The 15,046-nt window shown below is 36.0% G+C and overlaps 1 protein-coding gene across 1 annotated transcript; it reads left to right on the top strand.

Annotated features, from left to right (window-relative positions):
- The first annotated feature begins 3,564 nt into the window (after nucleotides 1-3,564).
- On the top strand, nucleotides 3,565-4,662 carry LOC131655098 (protein CHLOROPLAST VESICULATION). Its single transcript, XM_058925003.1, has 2 exons — nucleotides 3,565-3,839; nucleotides 3,980-4,662. The coding sequence occupies exons 1-2, from the start codon at nucleotides 3,751-3,753 to the stop codon at nucleotides 4,401-4,403; spliced, it is 513 nt and encodes a 170-aa protein (XP_058780986.1). The 5' UTR covers nucleotides 3,565-3,750; the 3' UTR covers nucleotides 4,404-4,662.
- The last annotated feature ends 10,384 nt before the right edge of the window (nucleotides 4,663-15,046 follow it).

Raw genomic sequence — 15,046 nt, 5'->3', positions numbered from 1 at the left:
GGGTGAGTCTCATTCTCAATTAGTAAATATTATGCAATTCATAAGCAACAAGCATCATAATATATCGTTCACCCAATTATACATATTCAGATTCACATCCATTATTAATTCACACAATAATAGATTGCAACACTTACTACAGAAATCCATACAATCATATTATGACAAAATGCATATGACACAACTGACACTATGCATGTGGTACCAATAAACCGTGGAATCAATCCACCTAACCGATCTACGCCTCATCGAGATACGGCCCACCGACACAATTTCCACACAATGGGAAATATGTCCACCAACGATCCAAACCTCACCGGGATCCAACATCAATGCACATGAATGAATGAAACACATATAACATACTTAAAACACACTAAATCACGATGAGCAACTCATCTCAACACCACATCACCGAATAAGTATGTACATGTTTTCAACATCATTCAATTAGTCATGCATCCATCACAATCATAATAACAAATCACACCAATTCATCATCACATCAAACACATTGTCACACCTATCTCATATGCACACAATGTTCAATTCTTATCAAGTAATTAAATCGAGTTTTAAAGAAATAAGGTCGGATAATACCAATATTCATCGTTCATCATATAAAACATTTAATTACTTGCACAACGCCCAAAACGGCACTAAGAAATGATACACGGATCAAAAGATACGTTATTTTGAAGTTTGGAAAAATTCACACACAGCAAGGTTCGCTCAGCGGAGCAAGGCAGAAGCGAAACCCTTCCAACCCCCGCTCAGCGGACCTCAAGCGACGTCAAACAGAAGCGAACTACGTTGGGACCTCCGCTCAGCGGACCCCCCTCCGCTCAGCGGACCTGCGATTTCAGCAAACCCCAAGTCTGCGACAGACCCTGCGATTTCACTCCCCTTTCACCCAAAAACGATTCCAGACATCACATACAGGCATACAATCATCATATATTCAATTACACACCACAAAAACATCATTTAACGCATTATTAACCAAATAGTTCACACAATCATCATCAATTCAATCCAAATTAGAACATCCTAACCTAACAATCCCAATGTCTAATTGAATCAAACCATACATCAATCTACCTATCACCTAAGATCACATAAGAGATACTAAAAGGAAGAGTCCCCCCTTACCTTAGCCAAGAGTTCTTGATTGGTCTCTCCCTCCATTGCTCCTCTTTTACGTTCTTCGTGTTCCAAACTCTTTTCACATTCCTTTCTCTTATTCCCAATTCCTTATTATTTTATAAAATAACCTTTTAATTAGAATAGGGCCTTTACTAACATAACACCCCCTCATCCCTTAACATCACACATGGCCCAACACCATAACCATCCTTTCCCAATTAAATTCTACAAATCACCAATAATTCTAATTATTAATTAAATTTCCATTTAAATTAAAAATTAAAATATACGGGTGTTACACCACATGCATAGTGTCAGTTCATACATATGCATACTTTTATAACATGATTGGATGTATTCCAGTGTTATAATTATTAATGATGTGTTGGTTGATTGTTTTGTGATGATAAAACTTGTCTGAATTCTGAATATGTTTTCAATTGGGTGAATGATGTAACTATGATGTGTTATTATTTATGATTCAATAACATTTGTTAATTTGAATGAGACTCACCCTTACTGTTGACATTTTCAGATTGGCGAGTAGCGGCTTTTGGCCTTGGTGAGGATAGCTCATAGGCCAGTTTGTTTAAGTATAGCGTCGATGTCATGCTATGATATTGTAACACTGGGGAACGCTAGTTAGAGTCTAAGATGATACTCTATTATGTTGTTATTGTATTAATTGTGTGGGATATTGCATAGATGATGTTATGCTTATCCGTATGATGGATTTTCCGCTGTGTTAACATGAGATGTTTATGAGTTATGATGAATTGTTCCTTAGTGAAAGCATGACAATGGATTTATGATAAATTTATTTAAAATTGAATTGTGACACCCTTGTTTTCATGTTTACTCTGAAATTTTTATATAATTGTCGTGGGTTTAGAAGGGTGTTACAAAGCCCATGTAAAGTTATCTTCTTTTTCACACTCCAAAAAAGCAAACCCGACCGAATATGTCTTGACCGTCGAGGTCACACCGACAATCTCTAGAAGAGGAAGCCTATACTTGTTGGTCTTGTACGTCGAATCCATCACAAGAACGGTTGGAAATGTGTTGAACAATTTGATACTTTCGGGATGAGTCCAAAAAATGTCACGCACCGTAATTTGTCCTCGGACGCTCGGAAGCTTGACACGTATTCGTTATCGCCTAATAGTTTCAAAAGTTGTTGCATTTCCGACCGAGGGTCCATTTTCAAGACTTTAAGATTGTGTCGTTCATTGTAAACTTGCTTAATATTTGAAACGCTATTCGGTTTTTTACGCTTCAAATCGGCAAGTATGTTGCGAGGCGCCACTTTGACTATCGTTAAATCTGAAATCACATTCTTCTCTTCGCGGGACAAACGACACGCCATTGGATGCCCGTGTAACTTGGCATCCAAGGCATGATTATGAATTCCACAAATGACGGTTAAACGCCACAAATCATCAACCCTCCGAGTCGCGCGCAACTTAAACGGACACCCACACTTTCTCGATCCCGTGTCTTTGTGTTTTAACACCCGGTTTGTTTGTACATAACTCCCACCTCGCTCGCAATTCAAAACGACAAAAGCTTTTTGTCTACTATTTCCATTGTCGGACCTTAAAATAACAATTCCAAATCCAAGTTTACTAGCTTCGTTACGAACCCAATCAAGCAATTGTTCATGACTACCGAATCTCCGAAAAAATAACGCATTTTTTGAATTTTCATGCATTTTGGAAATGCATCTCCGAAAACACCAATTTTTTGGTGTTTTCAGAAATGCATTTCCGAAGTCTAAAAAAATCTGGAAAAAAAAATACATCGGAGATGCATCTCCGAAACAGTGGCAAATGGGGGATTTCGCTGGGGTGACTCCCATAGGGAGGTGGGTAAAGAAAAATTCTAGATTTGTTTGTGCATTACATTTTAGTTCATCATGGTTGTCTTAAATTTTGGCAGCATTAGCTACAATTCAATAGTAACAAAATAATTATAAAGTTCCATTTAATTATAATTTAGGCGTAAAAAAATTAAAATTATATATAATGAGTAATGACTTCATCTTGCACATTCTCAAAAATAATCATGTCTTTGGTGGTTTTTTTTTATCTGTCCTAACGGTGGTAACATGTTATGTTTGAAGGGTTTAGAAGTTGGAAATAAGGAATTCCAATGACCACGCAGGCAATTAACGAGGAAGTCCAACATTTGATTCAAACAAGTTAAATATTACATATTGACGGTTGTAGTAGGTTTGAGTTCGGCAGACGTCGAGAGCGTGACTCCTCCTATGTCTTTTACGTACTTATTCGCAAGATTAATGTTGCTAATACGGCAAGCACTATGACCCATGAAGCTTCTAATTATACTCAACCCCCTAATCCAATCAAAATTCACCACCTCATTCCCCATCCCTTTCACTCACAGTTACCGTGCTCTAACTATCCATCCACATACACCAATAGTCAATTCCATAGTTTAAATTCATTTCATATATAGGAGAATATTCATTTACTATATTAATAATTATATTTTGCATTAATTAATATATAGTTCAACTTCAACCTACTATTTCATACATATAGAAATCGAGAGTGAAGAAAAAAATTCAACACTTTTTCCACCATGAGATCAACCAGTTGCTGCCTCCGTCTTTACCCTACACCAACTTCAAAGGCTTCTCTCATCCCCTCAAACCCACCTCAACTTTCCTTGTAAGTTTTTTTTCTTCTTAAGCTTTTATATTTTATGCATCTCACAATCTCTGTAACACCGACACCTACGAAAAAATACGTGTGTCTCAGTGTTATAGGTCACAACTAAGTTGATTAAGTATATTCTATTGTAAATAAAGGGAGAAAAATAGAGGAAGCTGGAAAAGGCCATGCGTTGTTATAGGAGTAGCTTCATGCTTCACCATAATTGGACTACAATTCAACAGTTCAGTGATATCAGGACACGAAGTTGTTGTTGTGCCTAAGGAGGAGATCATGGTCATGACCATGTCAAATTCAATAGATGATGATGATTATGATGATGAATATGATGAGCATGAGCATGTGGTTTTGGTTGGTGGTGTAGCTAAATGGAGCCAGAAAAGGATGTGTCCATCTTGGCAAGGAAATAATCCACTTGAAACAATCGTGCCGGAGAATCTTCCACGGCCGGCAGCACGACGGCGATACGAGGCGGTTCGCTCCGACTCCAAGACTGCGCCGCCGCTCTCACTTTCTTCAGTCAAACTTAAAACCAGTAGGGGCGATTGTTTCTCCATGTGAAAATTCAATCAAATTAGAATTGCAGTACATAATTATTAATTAATTTTTCTTTTGTACAAATATTCATAGCCAAATCAAATGTAACATTTTTTTTCTTTCAGAAATGTATCAAAGGTTGTGTAATAATGATTGTAATATAGCTAGTACATAGTACTCGGTTGGATTTATGTAGGTTGATCATTGTAGTACATGTAGTACAAATTTCGATTGCTTTCCAGTTTTACCCTTTAATCCAATAATAGATTACCATTGTACTACATGTTTTATGATTTTGTATTTTTTGTCTTAAATAAAAAAGTTTTTTTTCTTCCACTTTTCAATTTTCAGAAATCTAGCGTTAGGCCCTTATTCTATTTGTTATGGGCTTGCCCAAAGTTTAGGGCCAATTAGCAAAGAGAATTTCTTATTACATCTTATAAGTTGGAAAATAATCAAAAAAATAATAATTTTGAAGATGTCTATCGGCTTCGTAAATATATTTTTGGACGTATCATGTGTATAATAATACAGCAAGCACAAAGATTATTGCTAAAAACAATGACCTTTGAAGCGGACGCACAATTGAAGCGGAAATTTGAGAATATGACACATTTGTATGTCCGATTATTTCGGAGATGCATCTCAAAAAAAATCAAATGTGTTATTGCTAAAACCAATGACCTGCATAATCAAATTTCATATTCATTGTTTTCATAAATCCTTTCATTCTCATTCAAGATTTTCACTCCAAAATTTTATTCGTGTGTTTGATCATATCAAAAGGAGCAAAAGAAGTTGGAATTCAAGGTAAATTTTATTCATTTCAAGCCTCATCAACCACATTAATTCTGATTTTAAACTGAAAAAAGTTACGTCATATCTGGAAATGTATATTCGAGTTCTTTATAAACTCATTCGAAAATGCATTTTCGGAAGCTGTATGTTCTCATTTTCCAACAACCTGTTTCCTATTTTAGATGTTGCTTAGTAGTTTATGTTTTGGTTTTCATTAGAAATTGTGCATCTCGATGTTTCCCCCAAACTTATTGTGTCTTTGGATGCCTCATGTGTAGTTGTGAAAGACGTAGATATGGGCAACCAATTTAAAAATTAACAAGAGTTTGAATTTTGTGATCACATGCTTCAATGGATTCATACAAAGGCATCCAAATTGGGGTTTAATATCGTAATTGGAAGGTCAAATAATGATTTTGATAGAAAAGGCGCATTTGTGACATTGACATGCGAAAGAAGTGAGAAATATAAACCTCCCCTCTGAAATTCCAAGCGAGATGAAACTTGTTCAAGAAAATGTGAGTGTCCCTTTAAGTTGTGTGGTTATCGGTTGGGAATTAATAAATAGAGTTTTAATGTGATATGTGGTTTACATAACCATGATTTGTGTGAAAAGTTAGTTGGTCATCCAATTGCATGTCGTCTCATGTCGGAAGAGAATGAATGTGTTTTTGACATGACATTGAAGTTGGAGCAACCAAAAAACATGCTTGCGACCTTGAAGTGTAAAAGACCCGGGAATATCGCAAATATCATGCAAGTGTATAATAGGCACTATCAAACTAAGTTAGTGTTGATAAGGAATAAACCTAAAATATAACACCTCTTGAAAGTTCCAGATGATAACAATTACGTATCTAGGTACTGAACGTGCGAGGAAGGAGTAACTGTTAGAGATATATTTTGGACTCATCCTGATTTCGTAAAGTTGTTCAACGCGTTTCCCATTATACTCATAATTGATTTCCCATTATACTCATAATTGATTCAACATATAAGACCAACACGTACAAGCTTTTATTATTGGAAATTGTTGGTATCACCTCTACTGGGTAAACTTATTCTATCAGGTTTGCATTTCTATATAGCTAAAAAATGATAAATTTACTTGGGCTTTAGAGGTGTGTCGGGCAATGCTGAAGGACCAATAAGACATGTCAGAAGTATTTGTTACCGACCATGATGCCACTATAGTGAATTCGATTGCAAAGGTATTTCCCACTTCTTACGCATTACTTTGAAGGTATCACATAACAAAGAATGTGAGAAGTCGAGTTAATCCTGCGATAGAGACAAAATAAATAGAGGGCGAAGATGGAAAAATGGAAAGGCGGATGTCATAGTGGAAAAAATAATGGATGCATGGAATGTTATAATAAATTCTTCTACAAACGAGCTATATGGCGATGTTGTTATACAATTCAGAAAGATGTGTGGGAAATATCCAAATTTATTAAAATATGTTGAAAGTATAATTTGGGACCAAGTTAAGTAGAAACTGTATGTTCCTGTATCGATCAGGTTAGACACCTTAGAAAAACAACAACAAACCAAGTTGAGTCTGCCCATGCTACTTTGAAGAATTGGTTGGGAAATAATAAAGGTGATTTGTTTACAGATTGGGAATATGTGAACTGAATGATCTAAAACCAGTATAATAAGATACAAACATCATTTGGTCGTAGCATCATAATGTTGGAAGGTTGAAAGACAGAACTTTGTATTCTCAGTTGGTCGGTAACATATCTCGGGAAACTCTAAATTATATTTTTCACGAAGCCAAAAGAGCCGAGAATATAGGTTGCAATAGCTCAAAGTCTTGTTGCACACTTGTGAAAATCTATGGTCTCCCATGTGCTTGTGTGTTATCTAAGAAGGTGAAACTTGATAGCCCGATACGAATGGATGAAGTTTGCACTCACTAAAAAATGCTTAATTTTGATGAGGATGGTGGTGGTGGTGGTGTCATGAAAGACGGTAAATCAAAAATCTCTATATTGACTGAATTAGAAGTGATAAAGATAGATTTTTAAAAGTTGGTGACAATATGAAACTCTAAGTCAAAGAGCAATTGAGGAAGATTGCATATCTGGAGACCACTGACTTGAAACCACTCTCTCAACCAGTAAAACAAAAGAAGCATTTAAGAAGGTCAAGCCTACATCGAGTGACAATTCAACGATGCGATCTCCTTCATATTTTGAACATGTTGACAAACTTTTTCCCAATTCACCAACTCTGCAATCTCATAAAAATGTTTTCAAATGAGCTTTCATTAGCAAACCACCTCCTTCACCAAAAATCCTATTCATTGAGGAGATGCCAATTTTTATGCACAGTAAATTGAAGCTAAAAGAGCTGAAAATATAGATTCTGATAGCTCAAAGTGTGGTTTCCCACTTGTAAAAATCTATTGTCTCTCATGTGCTTGTGTTATATCTAAGAAGGTGAAACTTGATAGCCCGATATGAATGGATGAAGTTTGCACTCACTGGAAAATGCTTAATTTTGATGATGATGGTGTCATGAAAGACGGTAAATCAAATATCTCTATCTTAACCGAATTAGAAGTGATAAAAGATAGATTTTTGAAAGTCGATGACTTTATGAAACTCCAAGTCAAAGAGCAATTAAGGAAGATTGCATATTCAAAGACCACTGACTTGAAACAACCCTCTCAGGCGAGCTCGCATTAGCAAACCACCTCATTTACCTCCTCCGCCAAAAATCCCATTCATTGAGGATATGCCAATTTTTATGTACAATACATTGAACGGATCGTCAGTGTCAAGGGTGATAGTAATTGCAGTTTTTGAGTTGTTTTCGCTTTTCTCGGTAAACGAGAAGAGGATCACACACTTGTCTGCCATCAACTTAATAGAAACTTTTTTCTATGGAAATTTTAACAAATCAAACTTTATGTTAAAAAATAAATACCCTCATTAGCATTATACAAAAAATCTAATAAATGATGAAAAAATGAGAAAAGGAAGAACTCACATGCATAGTTGGAGAGAGAATGGGTCAAAATTTCGTAAGTAGAAAGGAAAGGCAGTCAAATGTGTAAGTATCAGATATGCCTAAGAGGGGGGGTGAATTAGGTTTTCAAAAATTAATCGGTTTTATGAGAAAGTCTTTACTGATTTTTGGTTAAGTGTTTGAAGGCTTTTGATGGTTTTTATCTTTTTCTTGGAAATGGTGATGAAAGCGGTAAAAGCGAAAAGATAAAGAACACAACGATATATACTGGTTCCCCTCACAATCCGAGAGTACTCCAGTCCCCTTTCAAACACGAAAGAGATTTCACTATAGTTAGAATTATTGTACAAGCCTATGCCTACTATCTAACCTATAGGGTGATCAAAGGTTCTTAACACCTTTAAAATCAATCAACACTAATGTGGATGAAGAACAATCCTCTTCAAACACACCACTTACTTCCAACAATCCTGGATAGTAAAGAAATAATTTTCTTTGAATTTTTACAAGAGATTTAGATGAAGTTTGTATAGCACTATCAATCTTGGATTGATCTTCTTCTTCAAATAAACAATTCTCAAAATGAATATAAGTGTTCACAATGTATGCATGAAACTTTGAATGAATTTCTCAATGAAAATGTGTATAGAAAGTTTCACTTGAAAGTAAGAATTTGATGAACACTTGGAAATATTGAAAGATGAAGATTTATGAAAGTTATGAATTGTTAATGAAGAAGGTAATTAATGATTATGAAAGATGTAGTATTTATAATGTGTTAAACACCTCTTTGAATGGTTATTTTTCCATGAAGCAATGCAATGATTTAGTGGTAAGAAGATAAATTCGTTTGAATGAAATCATGCAATGGAAAAACACACTGGTTCAGTAGGAACCGGTTCCTGCCTGAGACAACCCGGTTCCTGCTGAACGTTACAGCAGAAAAATTCAAATTTTGAACTGAGGAACCGGTTCCCACCTAGGGACAACCCGGTTCCTAGTAGTAAAACACATAATGCTGAAAATGTAGAATGCTGGGAACCGGTTCCCCCATAGGGACAACCCGGTTCCTAAAACCTTTATTTTGGATTTTAACTTTGAAAGAGGTTTTAAATGAACTTTTGAAGGATGATACTTTGTAGTATGTTTATGATATGCATGAAAATATATTTGTGAACAATTATATGTCAAAGTGAGTATTGTTTGTACCTTTGACGTTTTAGCTCGATTCTTGCTTCTTTATTGTTTCTTCAAGACTTTGAAATGATGTGTTTCTTGCCTAAAACTTAAAATACTTTTTGCACATCCTTTATGAAATCTTGATGTCCATATTGTCTTCATCAAAACCAATTATGCTTGAGAAGCTTGCAATTACATTCTCCCCCTTTTTTATGATGACAACCAAGTCTTGAAATGTTTTTGAAAAAGTTGTTTTGTGCTTTTGAAATTATGTTGAACAATGCAAGAATCCCCCTATGTTAGAGACTCCCCCTAAATCCATGATTCCTTCTTTGATTTATGGTGATGAGTTTCATTTGTTAATGTTAACAATGACCTGCATTTTTTTTTCTTTGAAACAAAACAACAACAAAACACATGCATATTCTTCTCCCCCTTTGTTATTATCAAAAAGGATGGGGAAAAAGATAAAATATATATATGAAACATAAACATAACACAATGTGAAATACCACAAATATAACACAATTTGAAATACTACAAACATAACACGATAAAACGATACGAAACATAGTTTTTCACGATTACAACATAAACATAAATAATCCTAAACATCACGAAACATAAATGGAACAATGTCTAAAAACATAAATAAAAACCAACAATAAAATAGAACATAATAATAAAGAGCACAAAATTTAATCACTTTCATCCATTTGCTCTTCATCATCATCATCTTGTTCATCTTCTTCTTCACTTCCTTCCTCTCCCTCATAATGAGCCAAGATCCGCCTTTGAGTCCGTTGAATTTCCCGCATTTGTCTTCTCATAAGGTTATGCTCATAGTTGTTCTCTCGCTTGTTGTTATCAATAGATGTTTGAATAGAGCAAAGCTTGTCAAACATCATCTCCATTGTGTATCCACCTTCGGGAGGTTGAGGGATTTGTGGCACGGCTGGCTCAAAGTCAACTTTGTAGAAAAATCTACCTTCACGATCCGTAACAATTCCTGTATTTTTAAGAGCGGTAGCGGTGGTGATAGCACACTCTTGTTCATCCATATTTTTATTCGGTTCCCTTTGGAGGAGAACACCGGCATTCCGAACAATATGAGAGATGGCCCTTGCATAAGGTAAGCCTCCTTTAAGGGAAGCCATAAGCTGCATGTGGCGCATGATTGAAAGAGCCCAATTTACTTCAATGCCACGTCTTAGAGCAAGCAAGACCATCAACTCAAACTCATTGACCCTGGAATGGTTAGAGTTCTTTGGAAATAAAACATAAGCAATGATAAGATGGAGCATCCTATCACTCACCGATAAACTTGAACCGAACATGTTAAACTTGGTAACAAGTTGTTGGCGAAGCGTGTCGCGTTGAGTTGGTCGGCACATATCCACAAAGACATCAATCTTACTATATGGTTGCCAATCCTCCGGAATGTTACCTTGAAGGAGCACTAAACCCTGAGATGGAATTCCTAACACTCTTCCAAATTCCTCAACATCTAAACATATTTCTTTATTTGAAACTTCAGACAACAAAGTGAAATCATCAAACTCATCGGTCACTATCTTAAGATTATGATAAAATTCTCTAACCAAATCCGGGTAATAATCACCATGGTCAAGTACAAAGTTAGCTACTCCTGCATTAGCTAGTCTAGCCGGAAAATTGAAGCTATGATTAGGAAAATCAGGGAGATTACCGTACTTTGCCGGAAGGAGTTTCCGACTACGAATGTTGAATGTGAGTCTCCGACTCTTGACAGTTGGTTGGATCTCTTGAGGTTCTTCATTTGTCTCACCAACTTTGTTCTTCCCCTTAGCATTTCTTGAAGCTCTTGGAGGCATGGTTGAGAGTTAGGGTTTTGGTTTAGGATATTTGGATTTGTAGAGTGGAAGATGATTTGAGTGTGATATGTGAAAGAGTGGAGGATTATATAGAGTTTTGAGGTAGTGGGTATTTTAATTTTGAGAGTTATGGTGAGATAATGGGGTTTTAATTTGGTTTGACAATGGAGGTGGAAGGTTTGAAGAAGATGAAAATGAATGTTGAATGAGAGTGAATGTAAGTAAGTGAGTGGTTGTAAGTGAGTGAATGTGTATATTAAAAGATAGAAAGCATTTAAGTGATATAACAAATAAAATTAAAAAAATAAATAAAATAAACAAGTTTACGTTACAACAAAAGAGAGGAAAAGAAAGTCTGGAAAAAGGTCGTGGGAACCGGTTCGTCCCTACATGGGAACCGGTTCCTGAAGCACATAAAAACAACGCCTCTGGAAATTACTATGGGGAACCGGTTCGTCCCACATGGGAACCAGTTCCTGGACTGAAAAAGTCCAAAAACTTTAATTTTTATGAAACATAAAGCATACATATCATACATAAATACCAAGTCATAATATATGAACATTTATAAAGCACTTTTTAACCCATAAAATGTTAGAAACGTGTACCTTTAATTTATGATAATGACGAACGAATTTAAATATCACCTTCATTTAAAATTCCAAGTTCTCGTCGAATTTTGTAAAATGATTCTTTTGGGAGAGGCTTGGTGAAGATATCCGCAAGTTGATTATGAGTATCTACAAAAGTGACTTCAACATCTCCTTTAAGCACATGATCGCGAAGAAAGTGATGTTGAATGTCTATGTGTTTGGTTCTTGAATGCATAACCAGATTCTTTGTGATATTTATAGCACTTGTATTGTCGCATCGAAGAGGAATGCATCCGAGATCAAGTCCGTAATCACGAAGTTGTTGCTTAAGCCAAAGAATTTATGCACAACAACTACCTGCTGCTATGTATTCCGCTTCGGCCGTACTAAGAGCAACACATGCTTGTTTTTTACAAGCCCATGATACTAATGCATTTCCAAGAATATGACAAGTACCACTTGTGCTTTTACGATCAGTTTTACATCCTGCATAATCCGCGTCAGAATAACCAATTAAATTGCAAACACTACCTTTAGGATACCATAAGCCAACGTTGGTCGTTCCTTTGAGATACTTCATGATCCTTTTAACCGCCATAAGATGTGATTCCTTTGGATTTTCTTGAAAGCGAGCACAAAGACAAACACTAAACATTATGTCAGGACGGCTTGCCGTCAAATACAATAAAGAACCAATCATACCTCGATACTTGGTAATATCAATTGGAGTATCGGATTCATCTTGATCAACATATGTACCGGAGCCCATTGGAGTATTCATTGCTTTACAATTGTCCATATCAAACTTCTTCAATAGTTCTTTACAATATTTGGATTGATTGATAAAGATTCCATCTTTGAGTTGCTTAATTTGTAGTCCAAGAAAGTAGTTCATCTTTCCCATCATAGACATCTCGAATTCTCCTTGCATCATCAATGAGAATTCCTCACACATTTCTTTGTTAGTCGATCCAAAAATGATATCATCAACATAGACTTGAACCAATAAAGTGTTACTCTTGATTTTCTTAATGAACAAAGTTTTATCAACCTTACCCTTTTCAAAACCCTTTTCACACAAAAAATTGCTAAGTCTATCATACCATGCTCTTGGTGCTTGCTTTAAGCCATAAAGAGCCTTTCTCAACTTAAAGACATGTGTAGGATTCTTGAAGTCTTCAAATCCCGGGGGTTGTTTGACATAGACTTCTTCATTGATGTAGCCATTCAAGAATGCGCTCTTGACGTCCATTTGATAAAGCTGAAAATTTAATGAACACGCATAAGCAAGTAAAAGACGAATAGCTTCTAACCTTGCAACCGGAGCAAATGTTTCTTCAAAGTTAATTCCTTATTCTTGATTGTAACCTTGGGCCACCAATCTTGCTTTGCTTCGAACAATTATACCATTTTCATCAAGTTTGTTCTTAAACACCCATCGAGTACCTATGATGTGCTTATTACTTGGTCTAGGAACAAGTTCCCAAACTTGATTTCTCTCGAATTGATTTAATTCTTCTTGCATTGCATTTATCCATTGATCGTCTCCTAAGGCTTCATCAACTTTGGAAGGTTCAATTTGAGAAACAAAAGCCATGTGTAAGCAAGCATCTTTGAGATTTAATCTTGTTGCAACTCCTTGACTAATATCACCAATAACTTTATCAATAGGATGATCTCTATGAGTTCTCCATTCTTTTGGTAGATCATTGGTGTTTGATTCTTGTTGTACACTTTCTTGTTGAACTTCCGGTTGTTAGAACAAGATTTGTTCTGATCAATTATCTTAGTTTTGATGATAACAATAATATGAATTTTGCTTAAGATAATATGGTACTCTAATCCAATGCAATTTCCTTTTCAGGAAATATATAAAGAGTACGCATAATTCAGCGCTCAGAAGCTTTGTCTCAAAGGGTTCAGTATGCAACATCAGAACATGGTCTGGCAAGACATCAGAAGATGGTCGAAGCAGAATCAGAACATGGGTCTATGGAAGCATCAGAAGAACAAGAGAACAGAAGCACTGAAGTTCTGATGGTATCACGCTCAGAAGCACTTCAAGGTCAGAAGATCAGAAGATGCCATGCACCAAGCTGTTTGACTCTGATGATATTCAAACGTTGTATTCACAAACATCAGATCAGAAGAAAGTACAAGTGGCAAGCTACGCTGACTGACAAAAGGAACGTTAAAAGCTACTAAAGGCTACGTCAGTAGACACAGCGTGAACAAGGCTCGAGGTAGTTGACAAAAGCGTATAACATTAAATGCGATGCTGTACGGAACACGCAAAGCATTAAATGCACTCAACGGTCATCTTCTCCAACGCCTATAAATATGAAGTTCTGATGAGAAGCAAGGTTAACGAATTCTACATCTATTCTGTGAATATCAACTTGCTGAAACTCTGTTCAAATCAAAACTCAGAATCTTCATCTTCATCAAAGCTCACTACATTGCTGTTGTAATATATTAGTGAGATTAAGCTTAAACGTTAAGAGAAATATCACAGTTTGTGATTATCGCTTTTAAGAAGCATTTGTAATACTCTTAGAATTGATTACATTAAGTTGTAAGGAACTAGAGTGATCGTGTGGATCAGAATACTCTAGGAAGTCTTAGAAGTTATCTAAGCAGGTTGTAACTAGAGTGATCGTGTGGATCAGTATACTCTAGAAAAGTCTTAGAGGGTATCTAAGCAGTTGTTCCTGGAGTGATCAGTGTGTGATCAGAAGACTCTGGAAGACTTAGTTGCTGACTAAGTGGAGAACCATTGTAATCCGTGCGATTAGTGGATTAAATCCTCAGTTGAGGTAAATCATCTCTGCGGGGGTGGACTGGAGTAGTTTAGTTAACAACGAACCAGGATAAAAATAACTGTGCAATTTATTTTTATCGGTCAAGTTTTTTAAAGCTACACTTATTCAAACCCCCCCTTTCTAAGTGTTTTTCTATCCTTCAATTGGTATCAGAGCGCCGGTTCTAAGGTGCAAGCACTTAACCGTGTTTAGAAAAGATTCAGGAAGAGAAAAACGCTTCAGTAAAAGATGGTTGATGAAAGTGAAAAGTCTACACCTGCATCTACATCTGGCTCTGCTGAGCAATACAACGGTAACAATGGTTATACTAGACCGCCGGTATTTGATGGTGAAAACTTTGAATACTGGAAAGATAAACTGGAAAGTTACTTTCTTGGTCTAGACGGTGATCTATGGGATCTTCTGATGGATGGTTACAAACATCCAGTAAATGCCAGTGGCGT

Source organism: Vicia villosa, linkage group LG3, assembly GCF_029867415.1.
Source record: "Vicia villosa cultivar HV-30 ecotype Madison, WI linkage group LG3, Vvil1.0, whole genome shotgun sequence".
Classification (NCBI taxonomy): Eukaryota; Viridiplantae; Streptophyta; class Magnoliopsida; order Fabales; family Fabaceae; genus Vicia; species Vicia villosa.
Note: the sequence above shows the minus strand (reverse complement) of the source record. Positions and strands in the feature narration are given on the sequence as shown.